The 20,367-nt window shown below is 38.0% G+C and overlaps 1 protein-coding gene across 2 annotated transcripts in view; it reads right to left on the minus strand.

Annotated features, from left to right (window-relative positions):
* Positions 1-20,367, minus strand: part of UVRAG (UV radiation resistance associated) — a 329,275-nt gene that overhangs the window by 164,842 nt on the left and 144,066 nt on the right. For both annotated transcript variants that reach the window (XM_027562853.1, XM_027562854.1), the window contains one exon: positions 20,261-20,366. In XM_027562853.1, coding sequence (XP_027418654.1) covers positions 20,261-20,366 — 106 coding nt within the window. The remainder of the gene's footprint in view (positions 1-20,260; position 20,367) is intronic.

The following is a 20,367-nucleotide window of genomic DNA, read 5'->3' on the forward strand; positions in this document are numbered from 1 at the left end:
GCACTTTAATACTCATGTAACTTATAGATCTCTTGAGTGATTTAATTATCAGCATCTGTCATTTTAATGGAATGAATACAGATGTAAGCAAAATGCAGATTAGAAATAAATCTAAAGTCTGGGAACAGTTCTTTCTAAAAGACACTATAAAATATCTCAGGCCTCTTTCCTGATACCACAATGCAATATGACACAAGTTAATAACAAAAAAAAGGGGTTTCCTTGGTGTTTCAGTGGTTAAGAACCTGCCTTGTAAGGCAAGGAACACTGGTTCAATCTCTGGTCCCTTCATGCCTCAGAGCAGCTAAGTTTATGCGCCACAACTACTGAGCCATGCTCTGGAGCCCACAAGCCACAGATACTGAAGCCCATGTGCCTTAGAGCCCGTGCTCCGCAACAAGAGAGGGCACCACGATGAGAGGCCTGCACAGCGCAGGGAGTGAGTAGCCCTGGCTCGCTGCAGCTAGAGAAAGCCTGCACACAGGAAGGAAGACACACCACAGCCAAAAAAACAACTCAACTCTTTTTAAAAGCCCTACTGGAATTAGAAATTAGACTGATATTGAATTGAATTAAAAACAATAATAAAGAAACAGTTTTCAAAATGTTAAACACAGAGTTACCTTAGGACCCAGAGTTGCACCCAACAGAGTTAAAAACATGTCCATACAAAAATGTGAATATGACTGTTAGAGCAGCAGTACTCATAACAGCCAAACAATGAAGTCAAGCCAAACGTGCACTATCTGATGACTAGATAAATAAAATGTGGTGGATATTCAAAGGAATACTATTTGGCAGTAACAAGTGAAGTACTGATATATGCTACAACATGGATGAATCCTGAAAACATTATACTAATTGAAAAAAAGCCAGTTTTAAAAGGCCACAGACTCCCATTTATATGAAATTTCCAAAATAAGCAAATCCACAGAAAAAAGATTTCCATCCTTACCAAGCTAAACTAAAGGTGCTCTAATAACCCACAGATTTTGGAGAAACCCAAGTAGGGACCTGGTGTTTTCAACCCATCCAAACAGTAACTAGCCAAGCCACACCACAAGGAGAGCCTGGAGCCTTGCTAACAGCGTAACAACGTAACCCTCTTCCTCCCTACTGGGTAATATCAGAGGCAGCCAAGTAGAGAGAGCTTTCACTACTATGCAGTGGTGTTGAAACCACCCTATCATCTACACGGGCAGTTAGAACTCCCACCCTTAATCAACACTATCAACTCCTTTTGCGTGTGCACACACACACAGAAACACTCCCCCCCCCCCCCCCCCGCCCCACACACACCTCTGCCACATGGGTGTCAACGGAAGCTTCTTGGGGAACTTGGACTTCTACCCCAACTTGGCAGTAATGAGATGGTTGCTCTTCCTTCCTCTACCAGAGGTGTCAGAGGAAGTCAGGTAAAATAGAAGATTTAAATAAGATCCAGAGACTCATAATATAATACCCCAAATGTACAAGTTTCAATGAAAAATCACTCATGATATTAAGAACTACAAAGATGTCAAGTAAATAAAAAAGGATAATCAACAAATGCCAACACTTGAGACAAACAGAAAATATAATTATCTGACAAAGATCTGAGAGTAGCTATCACAAAAATGCTTCAATAGAAATTAAGAACCTATATGGGAACAGAATCTTAAAATGAGTGGATATATGTATAACTGATTCACTATGCTGTACAGCAGAAACTAACACAACACTGTAAATAAACTACACTCCAATAAAAACTAATTTGAAAAAAGAAATTAAGAACATGCTTGAAACAGAACATCTTGACCAAAAAAATTAGAAAATCTCAATACAGAAAGTGAAAACCTAAGAACTGAAATTAAAAAACTCAATGAACGAGCTCAAAAGAAGAATGTAGGAAACAAAGAAAAGAATCTTTAATCTGCAAGACAGAACAATAGAAACTACCCAGTTTAAACAACAGAGATACAAATGAACGGAATCACAGGAATCTGCAGAATGTTACCAATTTGTATCATCAAGTACCAGGAGGAAAGTAGAAAGTGGGCAAAAATGAAAAGTACTTGTAGAAATAATGATTACAAATTTTCCAAATTAGGCAAAATAAATCTACCGATTCAAGAAGTTAGAGAACTCCAAATAGAATAAATTACAGGAAGAAAATCACAACGTAAATGAAACCAAAAGCTATGTTTTTGAAAAGGTCAATACGGATAAACTTCTAGCCAAGCTAACCAAGAGAAAAGACAGAAACTACTAATATGAGAAATGAAAGAAGGATCATCACAGTGATCTCATGGACATTAAAAGAATAATTTAAAATACTATAAAAACCATCAGCAGATGAATGGATAAGAAAGCTGTGGTACATATACACAATGGAGTATTACTCAGCCATTAAAAAGAATACATTTGAATCAGTTCTAATGAGGTGGATGAAACTGGAGCCTATTATACAGAGTGAAGTAAGCCAGAAAGAAAAACACCAATACAGTATACTAACGCATATATATGGAATTTAGAAAGGTGGTAACAATAACCCTGTGTACGAGACAGCAAAAGAGACACTGATGTATAGAACAGTCTTATGGACTCTGTGGGAGAGGGAGAGGGTGGGAAGATTTGGGAGAATGGCATTGAAACATGTAAAATATCATGTATGAAACGAGTTGCCAGTCCAGGTTCGATGCACGATACTGGATGCTTGGGGCTAGTGCACTGGGACGACCCAGAGGGATGGTATGGGGAGGGAGGAGGGAGGAAGGTTCAGGATGGGGAACACATGTATACCTGTGGCGGATTCATTTTGATGTATGGCAAAACCAATACAATATTGTAAAGTTAAAAAAAATAAAAACATTAAAAAAAAAAACTCTATGCCCATAAATTTGATAACTTAGAAGAAACGGATCAACTCCATGAAAGACAATCTACCATAACTCACACTAGGAGAAATAGAAAATCCACACAGGTATACACACACACACACACACCTCACAGTAGGAGAAATAGTATATACATACACACACATATATGTATATATGTATTTCTATTCAGATTATCTATTTCTCCCAGTGTGAGTTTTGGTAGTTATGGTAGATTTATATATATATATATATATATATATAATTTCTTATATATAAGAAATTAAATCAATAATTAATAACCTTCAAAAATGTAAAGCACCAATCCTGATGGTTTTACTGATAAATTTTACCAAACATTTAAATAAGACATAATACCATTTTTTGAAAATCTCTCCCAAAAGTTCTAGAAGAACTTCCTAACTCATTCTATGAGGCCAGCATCATCCTCACATCAAAATCAAAGACATCACTAGAAAGGAAAATTACAAACCAATATTTCTCATAAACGTAGGTGCAAAATCCCAAACAAAATATTGGCAAATCAAATCTATATATATAAAGAATTATACCATGGCCAAATGAACTGTATTCCAAGTATATAAGACAAAGGTTCAGCTTTCAATAATCAATTAATGGATTTACCACTTCAACCAGGCTAAAGAAAAAAACCACATAACCATATCAATAGGTACTGAAAAAGCATGCAACAAAATTCAACTAGAAGTAAAGAAGAACTTCATCAATTTAGTAAAGAATACTTGCCAAGAAACCTACTAATATTTGCCAAAATATTTAATGGTGAGAAGCCAGATGCTTTCCTCCTATGCTGGAGAACAACACAAGGATGTTCCCCACTTTCACCACTGCATGTACTGAAAGTCCTAGCTAAGCAATAAGGGAAGAAAAGGAAATAAAAGATATATATACTGGGAAAGAAGAAATGAAATCATCTTTGTTTACAGACGGTATAACTGTCTATGCAGAAGATTCCAAAGAATCAACAACAACAACAAAAAAGAAACCAAAAAACCAATCTAAAACCTCCTAGAACTAATAGGTAATTATTAAGAGCAAGGTTGCATGACACAGTTTTAATACACAAAAGCCAACTGCTTTCTTACATAACAACAAAGGATAATGGGAATTTGAAATTAAAAACACAGCATCGATTATATTAGCGTGAAAGTATAAAATACTTAGGTATAAATCTAACAAATTATGTAGAAGAGCTACAAGAAGGCAACTACAAAAATCCAAAGAAAGTAGTCAAAGGAGACACCGCCCAAAATGGAGAATATCCATGTTCATGGAGAGGAAGATACTAGTAAGATATATCAATTTTTCCCAACTTGATCTACAGATTTAGCAACATTCCAGCAAATTATTTTGTGGATATCAACAAACCGATTATAAAGTTTAAAGAGAAAAGCAAAAAACCCAGAGTCACCAACAAAAGTACAAAGTAGGAAGACTGACACTGCTGCTGCTGCATTGCTTCAGTCGTGTCCGACTCTGTGCCACCCCATAGACGGCAGCCCACCAAGCTCCACTGTCCCTGGGATTCTCCAGGCACAAACACTGGAGTGGGTTGCCATTTCCTTCTCCAATGCGTGAAAGTGAAAAGTGAAAGGGAAGTCGCTCAGTCGCGACCCCATGGACTGCAGCCCACCAGGCTCCTCCATCCATGGGCATCTTCTGTCAAGACTTACTATAAAGCTACAGTAATTAAGACAGTTGGGTATGGGCAAAAGAAGAGACAGACAAATCAACAGAACAGAATACAGAGCCCAGAAATATGGTCCCCAACTAATCTTTGAGAAAGGAATAAAAACAATTCAATGGAGAAAGGGTAGCCTTTTCACCAAAGGGTGCTGGAACCACTGGACACTCACATACAAACGAACAAAAACAAAATAAAGAATTTAGATACAGATTTATACGTCTCACAAAAATTAACTCAAAATCAATCACATATCTAAATGTGAAATAAAAGTTACTACAACTACACAACTTTTAAAGGATAACAGTGGAGAAAATCCAGGTAGCCTTAGGCTCGGAGATGATTTTCTACTGCTGCTGCTGCTGCTAAGTCGATTCAGTCGTGTCCGACTCTGTGTAACCCCATAGATGGCAGCCCACCAGGCTCCCCCGTCCCTGGGATTCTCCAGGCAAGAACACTGGAGTGGGTTGCCATTTCCTTCTCCAATGCATGAAAGTAAAAAGTGAAAGTGAAGTCACTCAGTCGTGTCCAACTCTTAGTGACCCCATGGACTGCAGCCTAATAGGCTCCTCCGTCCACGGGATTTTCCAGGCAAGAGTACTGGAGTGGGGTGCCATTGCCTTCTCCTGATTTTCTACATACATCACCAATGAGCCATGAAGGAAGAAACTGTTAAGCTGGACTTCATTAAAATTAAAACTTGTGCTCTGCAAAAATGACTATTAGTAAAATGAAAAGAGAAGCCACAGACTGGGAGAAAATATTTGAAAACCAATTATCTGATAAAGGAACAGAATACAAAATGTGCTGCTGCTGCTAAGTCGCTTCAGTCGTGTCTGACTCTGTGCAACCCCACAGACGGCAGCCCACCAGGCTCCCCCGTCCCTGGGATTCTCCAGGCAAGAACACTGGAGTGGGTTGCCATTTCCTTCTCCGATGCATGAAAGTGAAAAGTGAAAGTGAAGTCGCGCAGTCGTGTACGACTCTTCGCGACCCCATGGACTGCAGCCTACCAGGCTCCTCCATCCATGGGATTTTGTGCAAAGAACTCTAAAAACTCAACAACAGAAAAATAAACAACCAAATTAAAAAATAGGCAAACAATCTGAACTGTAACCTCATCAAAGAAGATGTAGGGCATATAAAAAGCATAATAAAGTAAATAAGGATATGAAAAAATTCTCACTATAATAAGTCATCAGGGAACTGTAACTCAAACAACAATTAGATACCACTACACAACTATTGGGGCTTCCCTGGTGGCTCAAGACGGTAAAGCATCTGCCTGCAATGCAGGAGACCTGGGTTCGATCCCTGGGTTGGGAAGATCCCCTGGAGGAGGAAATGGCAACCCACTCCAGTATTCTTGCCTGGAGAATTCCATGGACAGAGGAGCCTGATAGGCTACAGTCCATGGGATCGCAAACAGTCGGACACGACTGAGCGACTTCACTTCACTTCACCTCACACGACTATTAAAATGGTTTAAATTGCACATACTCACAATACTAAATGTTTGCAAGGATGTGGAGCAACAGGAACTTTCACTCATGGTTGACTGATGGCAATGCAAAACGGTATAGCCATTTTAGAAGATGGTCTGGCAGTTCCTCACAAAATTAAACATAGGTTTACTAAATGATCTAAAAACTGTGTTCCTAGATATTAACCCGGATGAGCTGAAAACTTGTGTTCACACAGACCTAAACATAAATGTCTACAACAGTTTTATTCAAAACTGCTAAAACTTGGAAGCAACCAAAATATACCTCAAAAGGTTAAAAGATAAACTGTGGCATATCCGATAACAATGGAGCATTATTCAGCAAAAAGAAAAAAGAAAGAAATGAGCTATGAAAAGCTATGAGAACTAAGTTCAACATTCAGAAAACGAAGATCATGGCATCTGGTCCCATCACTTCATGGGAAATAGATGGGGAAACAGTGGAAAAGTGTCAGACTTTACTTTTTGGGCTCCAAAATCACTGCAGACGGTGACTGCAGCCATGAAATTAAAAGACGCCTACTCCTTGGAAGAAAAGTTATGACCAACCTAGATAGCATATTGAAAAAGAGAGATATTACTTTGCCAACAAAGGTCTGTCTAGTCAAGGCTATGGTTTTTCCAGTGGTCATGTATGGATGTGAGAGTTGGACTGTGAAGAAAGCTGAGTGCCGAAGAATTGATGCTTTTGAACTGTGGTGTTGGAGAAGACTTCTGAGAGTCCCTTGGACTGCAAGGTGATCCAACCAGTACATCCTAAAGGAGATCAGTCCTCGGATTTCTTTGGAAGGAATGATGCTGAAGGTGAAACTCCAATATTTTGGCCATCTCATGCGAAGAGTTGACTCATTGGAAAAGACCCTGATGCTGGGAGGGATTGGGGGTAGGAGGAGAAGGGGATGACAGAGGATGAGATGGCTGGATGGCATCACCGACTCAATGGACATGAGTTTGAGTGAACTCCTGGAGTTGGTGATGGACAGACAGGCCTGGCCTGCCGTGATTCATGGGGTCACAAAGAGTCTGACAGCACTGAGAGACTGAACTGAACTGAAATGAAGTAAAAGAAACCAATCTGAAAAAGCTACATCTTATATCATCCCAACTATGTTACATTCCTATGTTACATTGTTACACTGAGTGCTGCACTCAATAGGCCATAAAATTTGGAAAACTCAGCAGTGGCCATAAAACTGGAAAAGGTCAGTTTTCATTCCAATCCCAAAGAAAGGCAATGCCAAAGAATGTTCAAACTACTGCATAATTGCACTCATCTCACATACTAGCAAGGTAATGCTCAAAATTCTCCAAGCCAGGCTTCAACAGTACATGAACCAAGAACTTCCAGATGTTCCAGATGGATTTAGAAAAGGCAGAAAAACCAGAGATCAAATTGCCATCCATTAGATCATAGAAAAAGCAAGAGAATTCCAGAAAAACATCTGCTTCTGCTTTACTGAGTATGCCAAAGCCTTTGCCTATGTGGACCACAACAAACTGTGGAAAATTCTTCAAGAGATGGAACACCAGACCATCTTACCTGCCTCCTGAGAAATCTGTACGCAGGTCAAAAAGCAACAGTTAGAACCGGACATTGAACAACAGACTGGTCCCAAATTGGGAATGGAGTACATCAAAGATGTATATTGTCACCCTATTTATTTAACTTATATGCAGAGTACATCATGCAAAAAGCTGGGCTGGATGAAGCACAAGCTGGAATCAAGATTGCCGGGAGAAATATCAATAACCTCAGATATTCAGATAACACTACCTTTATTGCAGAAAGCAAAGAAGAACTAAAGAGCCTCTTGATGAAAATGAAAGAGTGAAAAAGTTGACTTAAAACTCAACATTCAAAAAATGAAGATTATGGCATCCAGTCCCATCACTTCATGGCAAACAGATGGGGAAACAATGGAAACAGTGACAGACTTTATTTTCTTGGGCTCCAAAATCACTGCAGATGGTGACTACAGCCATGAAACTAAAAGACACTTGCTCCTTGGAAGAAAAGTTATGACAAACCTAGACAGCATACTAAAAAACAGAGAAATTACTTTGCCAACAAAAGTCTGTCTAGTCAAGGCTATGGTTTTTTCAGTAGTCATGTATGGATGTGAGAGTTTGACTATAAAGAAGGCTGAGTGCTGAAGAATTGATGCTTTTGAACTGGGGTGCTGGAGAAGACTCTTGAGGGTCCCTTGGACTGCAAGGAGATCTGATCAGTCAGTCCTAAAGGAACTCAGTCCTGAATATTCATTGGAAGGACTGTTATACTGAAGCTGAAACTCCAATACTTTGGCCACGTGATCCAAAGAACTGACTCACTGGAAAATGATACTGGGAAAGATGGAAGGCAGGAGGAGAAGTGGACGACAGAGGATAAGATGGTTGGATGGCATCACTGACTTGATGGACATGAGTTTGAGCAAGCTCCAGGACTTGGTCATGGACAGGGAAGCCTGGCGTGCTGCAGTCCACTGGATCAGAGTCGGACACGACTGAACAACTCAACTGAACTGATGTTACATTCTGAAAAAAGGCAAAACTGTGGAAACCTGCAGTTGCCAGGTGTTATGAGGGAAGGAGAAAAGGATAAACAGGTGAACTGTGGGAGATTTTTAGGCCGGTGAAGCGATTTTGTATGACACTGTAAAAGTGAAAACGTTATGCATTTGTCAAAACTCAGGATTATACAATAGAGTGAATCCTATTGATTCAACAACAGTAACAAATGTGCCACTCTAACACAGATGTTAACAACAAAAGAAATGGGAGGGGCAGCTGTCGGTACTTTCTGCACCATTTTTCTGTAAATATAAAACTACTCTAAAACACAAAATTCATTTTTTAAAAAAGTGATAGAACTGCACTTCAAAAAACTCAATTTTACTGAATCTTCATTTCATAAAACAAATCCCAGATACATTCTACCAAAGAATCAATTAAGTCTGCTAAATTAAGTTTGCTTATTTATCTTTCCATAAAATATTTCCTTTTTAAACCTATAAAATCATGCTTTAAACTTAACTCTGCCTCCCTTTTAATTCAAATATCCTGCCAGAATTTGCTTTCAGATAAAATGTGAAATCCTACCCCCACAATGAACATATATCTGCCTGCACATGTTTGCATTCACACACTATCACCACACTATGAATGTATGTGCCCTTCTCTCTTAAGTCTTTATCCAGTGTCAAGAATATGGTTTTCATGGTTTTCTATAACAAAATTCTTAACTAAACGGTCCTTTTCCCAAGTCATATACTAGGTAAAATTTTAATGCGGAGAAGATACAAAATTAATTCAGTAAACTGAATAGGTTACTGAGCCCTGGGATGAGCTGGTGGAAAACTTTTAAAAGAAAAAACTCAGCATCTCCATCTGATTCCAAGACAATGAGAAAGCGCAGGTACTCAGTGAGATGAGTACTGGTATGGCCTTGCTGGGGCAATGGGCATGGAAAATGACTTTTGGTAATTGTGTGGAAACTACAGCTATCGTCTCTCACCCAAAATGCTTTCTTCCTCATCTCTGAAATACTGATTCTAAACAGATGGTATGATCATCTCTTAAAGACATTCAAGCCAAGAAAACAAGCAGTAAAGCTTATTTCCAATCATTATTATTACATTTGACTGGAAAATTTTATGAAATACAAGACATTTCTAGGCAATTTTTTTTCTGAACAAATCATAATATTTACAAAGGGCCTACTACGTTTTTTTAGAGAAATGAGAAGTGGTTTCTGCTTTCTAAGGGTTTGGGTCTAAGTGGAGACCAAAGCCATTTTGCCAACTCCCTGTAAAAACAAAAGCCAAAACCCACTGAGGACACTTATGAAAGAAAGAGGAATCAAGAAACAATCTGGGTGTCTTTGGTAATCCAGTGGAGAGATCAGTGTTTTCATATCACTGAGGGAAAAACTATATAAATTCTTAGGAACAATCATTTTCTCTAAAGAGTGCTCATTTTCCTTAACCTGAATTTTTCTACAAAATACGTAAACTAGATTCTACCTATGTAGAGGAACAAACTAGAAAAGAAAAACAACTCTTCGGAGAACACAAGGATACGCATAGGTAGGACAGTTAATCTGCTCTTACTGCAGGGTATATGCTCAAACTGGGTTATGTTTATTAGAATCAAAGAACTAAGGGTACACATTGGTCTAAATACTAAACTAATAGAGGAAGGCATGTGAATGGTATGTTTGTGTCATAGTCCATGTGCAAAAACTGGCCCATTTACAGAAATATATCAAGTCATTCAAAACCAGGATTGTTGGCTCTCATTTCTGATGAATAAACAAACCCCACCCAAGTGGAATATGAGTCTGCTTCCTTTCAAATGAACCAAAGCACTAAAAGATCTTAATGTTCCATAAGTATCTTCTAACGGGTTTCTGTGTTCTACTTACTTGTTAACTCTAAGCACAGAAGTCATAAGTATATTTCTACTACATCATTTTTAATTGGATATTAGTGTTTTTATACAACACTGTAATCTGAAAATCACAGATATATCCATCTATTTGTAAGCACACACACTCCTTTTTATGCATCATTATAAAGATACTGATGGGCAATGTTAAAGATTCATTTCAGAATGACAGACCAATCTGTAAATGACACATTAGACAATTTTCTTCTCGTAGATTACACTGGAGCCAAAAAGGCTTAGGCAAAAGTTATCAAAGCAGGGTCCAAGAAACATGAGGGTTCCTAAAAGACCATTTCAGAGTCTGTGAGATAAAAAATATTTTCATAATACTACTAAGCTGCTATCTCCCTTTTTCACTCTCATTTTCTCATAATTGTATAGTTGAGTTTTCCAGAGTAAGATCTGTGATATCACAACAGACTGACTGCAGAAGTAAATGTGCAGATTCAGCTGTCTTTTGTTAACCCACACATTATGAATAGATATACTCTAAATTCTTTGAGATCTCTAAAATTTTTAGAGTATAAAGGGGACTTGAGTGATTTAGGGCATTATTCATCTGTATTAGTTTTCCCACCAAAAGTGGAAACAGTTAACAACCTGAAAAAAAGTTTTAGATCTATGGCAGTTGTCCTGTAAGTTAACAAATTTGCTTCAAAATGTCACTTACAGGTTATTTCTATTGTACCTATCCCTACTTAACCACTAAGAAGTGTAAAATTTTCCTTAGAAAATATTTAATCCAACCCATTAATCTCATAGACTCAGTAGCAATACCAGGCCTAGAACCCAGGTCCAGCTAAGAAGATAAAGTGAAGTGAGTGAAAGTCACTCACTCGTACCCAACTCTTTGCAACCCCATGGATTATACAGTCCGTAGAATTCTCCAGGCCAGAATTCTAGAGTGGGAAGCTGTTCCCTTCTCCAGGGGATCTTCCCAACCCAGGAATTGAACCGGGATCTCCTGCATTTCAGGCAGATTCTTTACCAGCTGAGCTACCAGGGAAGACCAAGGAGATAAAGCAAATATATATATAATAATAAAACATAAGGAGTTCTGCTTTTGATATAAGAGAATAACAAAGTTTAATAAAATATAAGTTTGACCTAACAAACTGGTCCTCCTGCAAGTAACTGCTATAGATGCTAGGTAAAATGCAAAAAGCTACTATTCAAGGGTTCTAAAGATTGATCAGTGGCAGGCAGATTTGGGGATAAACTCAGAACCTGGTGACACTCGGGGTAAATGCCCTCTTTCTGTTACTTTGCTCGGAGAGTGAAACACCAACAGAAAGACAATTACCATTCTGTCAAGAGGAACGAGAGAAAAGAAATTAGGCAATCCAGGTCACCAGAATGGAGAACCTGGAGAATGGGACACCCCTAATTCTGTGTAAATTCAATCTGAGGAGTTCCCTGGTGGTAGAGTGGATAAGTGGAGAAGGCAATGGCACCCCACTCCAGTACTCTTGCCTGGAAAATCCCATAGATGGGGGAGCCTGGTGGGCTTCAGTCCATGGGGTGGCTAAGAGTCGGACACGACTGAGCGGCTTCACTTTCACTTTTCACTTTCCTGCATTGGAGAAGGAAATGGCAACCCACTCCAGTATTCTTGCCTGGAGAATCCCAGGGATGGGGGAGCCTGGTGGGCTGCCCTCTATGGGGTCGCACAGAGTCAGACACGACTGAAGCGACTTAGCAGCAGCAGAGTGGATAAGAATCTGCCTGCCAATGCAGGGGACACAGGTTCAACCCTCATCTGGGAAGATCCCATATGCCACATGCAGGGCAAGTAAAGCTCATGAGCCACAGCTACAGAAGCCCACGTACTCTAGGGCCTGGGAGCCCCAACTATTGAGCCCGTGTGCTGCAACAACTGAAGCATGTCCAATGCTCTACAACAAGAGAAGCCATCACAATGTGAAACCCGTGCACCGCAACGAAGGAGCCCCCACTCACAGCAACTAGAGAAAGCCCAAGCACAGCAACAAAGACCCAGCACAACCAAAAATAAACTTAAAATTTTTTTAAATTCAATCTGAATCCTAAATCATATAGGCATGAGACAACAGAGAGCGGCTGTGCCTAAGGATGAGAGTACTGAACTGAAATGTAAGGCAATGTCCACTGCAGGCATGACAGTTTGAGCCTAACCAAGTTAACTACCTACTAAAATGCAAACTAAAATGAAAACATTAATATCTGAAGCAAAGCAACCAAATCCAGAGATTCCACAAAACTACACCCACAATGTCCAGGGTGTGCAATACTACCCAATACACAAAAAGCCAGGAAAACGTGACTCATTCTCTTGGGAAAAGACTATCCACACATGCCAACTCTGAGATGACCCAGATGTTAAAGTTATCAGACACAGACCATAAAGTCACTATTACAAATGCACTGTGCTTAGTTGCTCAGTCGTGTCTGACTCTTTGTGACCCTATGGAGCACAGCCCACCAGGTTCCTCTGTCCATGGGGTTTCTCCAGGCAAGAATACTGGAGTGGGATGCCATGCCCTCCTCCAAGGAATCTTTCCCACCCAAGGACTGAACCCAGATCTCTGGCATTGCAGGCAGATTCTTTACCCCTGAGCCACCTGGGAAGCCCACTATTATAAACATGCTAAGTGGAAAAAAAGTTAAATATTAGGTTGGTGTAAAGGTAATTACGGTTTTGGATCCTGAATTTTATATCATTGTAACTAGGCTCAAACACATCTTTCTCAAACAAAATAGGAACCATTACCATCAACACGTTTTTGCCAATGAGAAATAAGTTTGTTTTTCCTGTAGTATAAAGTATAAAAAGCCTTGCTTCAGGATTCAGTTAACTCCTGGAAAGCATTTTCTGCATTCTGTTGGTTATACAAGCATTTTCCCTACAAAATGTTGTTGAGATGCTTGAAGAAGTGGTAGTCAGTTGGCTAGAGCACAAGTGAATATGGCACATGACGTAAAACTTCACAGCCCGATTCATTCAACTTTTGAAGTGTTGGTTGTGCAATGTGAGGTCAGGCATTGTCTCAGAGAAGAACTGGACTCTTTCTGTTGATCAGTGCTGGCTGAAGGCATTGCAGTTTTCAGTGCATCGCACTGATTTGCTGAACATACTTCTCAGATATAACGGTTTCATTGGGATTCAGAAAGCTGCAGTGGATCACAGAGGCAGCAGACCACCAAACAGTGACCATGACCCTTTTATTGGTGCAAGTTTGGCTTTGGGGAGGCTTTAGAGCTTCTTCTTGGTCCAACCACAGAGCTAGTCATTGCTGGTTGTCCCATAAAATCCATTTTTTGTCACATATCACAATTTGATCAAGAAACAGTTCACTGTTGCATAGAATAAGAGATGACACTTCAAAATGACAATTTTTTGATTTGTGGTCAGCTCAAGAAGCACCCACTTATCAAGCTTTTTCACCTTTCCAATTTGCTTCAAATGTCAAATGACCACAGGATGGTCAACGTTGAGTTCTTGGGCAACTACTTGTGTAGCTGTAAGAGGACCAGTTTCAGTGATCCTCTCAGTTGGTCACTGTCAACTTCTGATGGCCGATCACTGCACTCCCCATCGTCAAAGCTCTCATCTCCTGTGCAAAACTTCTTGAACCACCACTTCACTGTATGTTGGTTAGCAGTTTCTGGGCCAAATGCGCTGTTGATGTTGTAAGTTGTCTCCACTGCTTTCTGACCCATTTTGAACTCAAATAGGAAAATTGCTCAATTTTGCTTTTTGTCTAACATCATTTGCAAAGTCTAAAATCCATATAAAATAAACAACAAGTAATAACTCACTAGCAAAAAACATAAAGCAAGACATTCACATTAAAATGATGTATAACATAACAACATTTAAGAATGTGTATCAATAGCAAATGGCAAATTTCAACAATGCAAAACTGTAATTACTTTTGCACCAACCTAATATTTTCATACTAAGTAAAAAGACATGAAATCTTGGCAGAGTGAAAATGTTAAAAATCCAGGCGAATTCTGCTACTAGTCAAGATGTAATAGGCAAAAGGAACACTGCCTAACTAATTTTACCAGGCTACCATAATCCTAATACCATTCTAACAAAGTAATTCAAAACACTGCATCCCAATATCCTTAAGGACTGTAGGCACAAAAACTCTGAAATTATTACCAGATCAAATCTAGAAAGGTAAAAAAAAATTACACAGTATATTGTAACCATTGGTTTATTCCAGAAATGCAATGTTAGTTAAACACTTGAAATTAAATCAGTGCAGTTCACAGAATCAAGAAGAAAATGTCATGATCATTTATTTCAATAGATGTAGAAAAAGCATTTGATAAAATTCAACATCCGTTCATGACAAAAATTCAGAAATTAGGAATAAGAGGGAACTTCTGAAAACCAATAAAAGGCATTGCTAACCTTATACTTAATGAAGAAAGCATGAATCATTTTCCCTTATGATTAGAAAAAAGTAAAGGATTTCCATTTGTATCACTTTTATTCAACACTGTACTGTATGTCCTACTGCTGCTGCTGCTAAGTCGCTTCAGTCGTGTCCGACTCTGTGAGACCCCATAGATGGCAGCCCACCAGGCTCCCCCATCCATGGGATTCTCCAGGCAAGAACGCTGGAGTGGGTTGCCATTTCCTTCTCCAATGCAGGAAAGTGAAAAGTGAAAGTGAAGTCGCTCAGTCGTGTCCGACTCTTCACGACCCCATGGACTACAGCCTACCAGGCTCCTTCGTCCATGGGATTTTCCAGGCAAGAGTACTGGAGTGCCACTGCCTTCTCCACTGTATGTTCAAGTTATTGAAATAAGGCAGAAAATTTAAGTGCATAAAGTAATCCAAGTTTGCAGATATGATTGTTTATATAGAAAATCCTAAGAAAGCTACAAAATAACTGCTGCTGCTGCTAAGTCGCTTCAGTCGTGTCTGACTCTGTGCAACCCCATGGACAAAATAACTACTAAATTTTAAAAGTTAGTAAGATTGAAAGATGCAAAGTAACTAACTTAAACTGAATTGTATTCTTATATATTTGCAGTAAACAAATGAGAAACAAAATTTCAAAACAATTCCCCTTACAATAATGTCAAAAACAAATAAAAAGCTTCCCATAAAATACTTAGAAAAAACATAAATAAAAGATGCCCAGAATCTGTGCAGTGCAAGCTGCAGAATATTATTGAGAAAATTAAAGAAAAAATCAAAATAAAAGAGATATATGCCATGTTCATGGATTGGAGAACTTGATATTGTTAAGATTGCAATTCTCTACAAATTGATCCACAAATACTGAACAAATTTCCAGTCGGCTTTTTCTTTTTTTGGTAGAAAGTGTAAGTTGATTCTCAAATTCACTTGTAAATACAAAAAACCTAGAAAACCCACGGGAATTATTCAGTAAGAACCACGTTGGAGAACTTACTTCATCTGGTTTTAAGATGACAAAGATATAATAATATAATAGTAAGGGAGTTTGGTATTGGTAAAGGGCAGACATATAGATCAATGGATCAAAATAGAGAATCCAGAAATAAATGCACTCATCTATGGTCAATTGACTTAAGACAAACTTTCAATTAAATTACACGGGGAAAGGAAAGACTGGTCAAGAAATGATGCTAAATCAACCAGACATTCATACAGAAAATGTTACCTCACTTAACTCACTAAAAAAAAAAAAACTTAAGATGGATCATAGATCTAAATGTAAGCCCAAAACTGTAAAATTTCTAGAAGAAAACACCAAAGAAAAGTTATATGACTTGGGGTTAGGCAGAGATTTCCTAGAAAGAACACAAAAAGCCCTAAACATAAAATTTTTTTAAATGTACTAGATTTCATCAAACTTTAAAACTTTTGCTCTTTAAAGCATCATTAAGAACACAAAAAGGCAAGCCACAAACTTGAAGAAAATATTCCCAACATACATATCAGATAAAGGATGTGTATCCAAAAACACACACAAATACACATGCCCACATGGTCTTTAACCACAACATATGAAGACAAAAACCTATTTAAAAATGAGGGGAAAAATATGACCTCCTTACAAAGTACACAAGGACTAAAAAAGTAAGCAAATAAATTGTACTAATGGTTTCTCACTATCAGAAAAAGATGCTACAATAAACACAATGAAGGGAAAGAGCAGAATAAACTCTGTGGAGTTTGAATATATTGGTATGAACTCATGTTAATTTTAATACACAGAGAGACAGATATTTGTGTATACCAGTTCTGTCCACTGAGAGGGCCTAGAAGCAGTTACAACTCAACTGCAATGGCACACTTGTGCCCAGATCTTGTTTCTAAATATCATTATTCAGTGAAAGGAACAGGACTCCTAGGAGAAATGGCTGAGTCTAGGGCTGAGACCGGGATCACATAGTGCGAGAAATTAAGAATCTGTTGTAAAAAGCAAAAAAACATAAAAGAAGAGACGAGGGCAAAAAGACACAGAAGCCAACTTGAGAGAACTCTCAATGCCACAGCTGAAACAAGAAAACAAATAACAATGTATGAGATTGCAAGCTAAAGTATAAAATATATAGATAAAATCCATGCTGATGATTAAATGATCAAATAAATAAATAAATGAGTGGAGGAAGAAGGGACCAATCTTCCTCACAAAGAATTCCAAATAATGTGTTAAGATTGTCTCCCCTCCAGGAGGTGGAGCTGAAGTCCCCTCTTCTTGAGTGGAGGCCAGGTTGAGCATCTTGCTTTCCAAACACTGAGTACAGAAAGAGAACTTTAGAGTGCGTAAATGTAGGAGACATTACCTTTAACCAAGGGATCAAGGTTACTATTAGCAGTGATTAGTCATGATTTAAAAGTAGGAAAGAACGAAAAATTGTCAAAGATCAGAGAAGCCTAGGATGTCATGATGACTAAATAAATGTGGTGTCCTGGACTGGATATTGGAACAAAAAAAAAAGACATTAGAACCGAGTTTAATTGCAACAAAACATCAGGCAAACCCCAATCAAGGGATATTATATAAAACAGCTGACCAAGTAATCCTTAAAACTGTCAAGCTCATACAAAAATCAGTCTGAAGAATTTTCACAACTAAAGAGTCTAACAAAGCATAACTACTAAAAGCAATATGGTTTTCTGGATGGGATTCTGGAACAGAAAAGGTGTATTAAGGTAAAAATTAAGGAAATCTGGAAGGAAAGGCAATTTGACAAAACCCAAAACATTTAAGCAAAAGAAAACAAAATGATAACAGCAGAAATTTCTTAAAAAACATAATTACATGCCACCAAAATTATGTTGGACATTGATGACAAGATGCCAAAGTTCAGGAAGTATGAACCTAATTTCTTCTAACAGTTAATTACATCTGATCTTAGAAGGTAATCTAATTTCTTTCTACATCAAATATGCCTTCTGACTGTATTTATACTTAGACTAAAATTAATCCTTATACATTGAAAATGATTGGGTTGAAGAATAAGGACCTTGGGCCAATTTGAAAAGGGAATGAAGGAAAAAAGGTAATAGTAACAGCTTCTAATTTATTACACATAAATCTCACAGTAGGTAACAAACAAATATTACTTCTTGAAAAAAAGGCAAGAAAACCAAAATTTCTGACTCTGTCTCATGATCATAGGAAAGTTGCTTACTTTCTTTAGGTCTCATTTTTCTGTTCCTTAAAAAGATATTATACTAGATTTATTCTTAAATTCAAAAAATATTTACTGAGCAGACCTACTGTGTCCACCACTACACTGGAAAATACAGCCATGAAGAGGAAAAAAAAGACAAAACTCCCTCTCCTCATAGAGTTTAGAGAGACAAAATACATATGTAAAGTGTATAGCATGTTAAACGGTAATATTTTTACGGAGAAAATCAAAGAGGGAAGGGAACAGAATGTACCAGTCGGGTGTGGTTTTCAGTGAGGTTATAAAGGAACGAGATTTCTTGGTTCACTTTCAGTTCACAAATCCCATGATTTTGTTCTCTGTTGACTAGGCTGCATAAAAACACACAGTGAACCTCTGAACCTGAGCTCTTTAAACTCCTACATTCTATCATCTTGCTCTGCATGTCACCACTTATATTTTAGAAAAATAGGATTAAACATACATTTTTCCATACTGAGACAAAGCATATGCTGTCACTTAATGAAATAAGTAATTTCCCAGTCTTGCCTTGGGAGAGGAAAATAAGAAAAAACCTAGCAGTTTCTCATCAGACAAAGGCTCTAAAAATGTGGTATTTTTGTACACTATAGAAAGGATCAAAATTAGCTATTTTTTCCTCTTCCTCCAATATATTTGTGGCCTGGAGTTTGGCCCTTTTGGGGGCCTGAGTTACAGGAGGAGGTTTAACAGCTTCTCCAAAGTGGAAGATTTTCCACAGGCAAGAAAAGTCATATGAATAACAAGTATTATTACAATAGTTATTGCAGCTACCACATTTTGCATGCCAGCCATGTACAGGCACAGAACTAGCCATTTTTTATATTAGGTTTAGGTTGAGTTACATGACACTGCCATTTATAGGTCAAAATCATCAGTTTTATATAGATTAAATACTTTATCATCCATTAATTTTGAATTCCAAGAAAGAAAATCTGTGTAGGTTAATTGCTTTTCTAGAGTTAATCCCCTGAATAATTATGTCAGGCAAATCTTACAGGTAATGGAACTTTTGTTTGGGGACATAAAGAGCTTTTGCCAAATTGGTAGTGCTGTGAATGACAGCTGGAATATACTGCCTATTCACATTACTGAGTTTGTGCAAACAAATACTTAAAAGGTTTTTCCTTCAGACTTAATTTGAGGATTTGAGTTTTATTTTAAGTACCATTACCCATAGCATGGGCTTCCCAGGTGGTGTCAGTGGTAAAGAACCTGCCTGCCAAAGCAGGAGACATAAGAGACGTGGGTTCAATCCAGGGGTCGGGAAGATCCCCTGGAGGAGGGCACAGCAACCCACGCCAGTATTCTGGCATGGATATTCTGTGGACAGAGGAACCTGACGGGCTACAGTCCATAGTGTTGCAAAGAGTGGGACACGACTAAAGCTACTTATTAGAATGCACTCACACAATCACAGCACAATTTCTTCAAAAGCTATCATTAGCCCTGTGACTTCACTTCCAGCGAAGTAACTGGTTATACTCACTATTCTACTTAAAAAGAATCTTCATTCCACTAGGAAGAGTATAAAGCAACCCCAAAATTATTCTAGTATCTTAAATCTGTCTATTTGGGTTGGAATTTCTATTCTTTGAAATATCTCTTTAACAGAATCTTTCCCGAAAAAGAACACTGTCCATAAACACACTGTCCATAAACTAATTTACTAAATTCAATCCAAATAATTAAAAAAATTTTTAAAGCAGATTAGTCTATTTCTTTTTCTTCTGGCAGCTATTTTTCATTTATTATATAATTTGTGTCTGTACAGTTTGAGTTCATATTTATGAGACATTACTAAAATAGCTTTTGATTATCTTCTAAGTAACTGTATGTAATCTAAAGTTTCAATTAGCACAAAAAGGCACTTTGTATCTTACACCATTAGCAGATGTGAAAGTTGATTTCTAACATTTAAATACTAACAAAAGTCTCAGTGAAACATTAAGGGGGGAAAAAAAGAAAAAACTACCTGAAGGTTTTGGAGGAGTGGAGAAAGAGAGAAATTAATACAAGAAGAATATGATGATCACACTTAGAAATCAAGGAATTTAAAGATGTTAATATATAAAAACCTACCAGCCCATTGCTTGTAGATGTGAGTCTTAGTTTTTCTTCAATTTCCTTTCCAATTTTCTGAACAGTTACCTGAGTCTGTTTAATTGCACACTGGGCTCTATGAAGCC

This window comes from Bos indicus x Bos taurus, chromosome 15 (genome assembly GCF_003369695.1).
Source record: "Bos indicus x Bos taurus breed Angus x Brahman F1 hybrid chromosome 15, Bos_hybrid_MaternalHap_v2.0, whole genome shotgun sequence".
Taxonomy (NCBI): domain Eukaryota; kingdom Metazoa; phylum Chordata; class Mammalia; order Artiodactyla; family Bovidae; genus Bos; species Bos indicus x Bos taurus.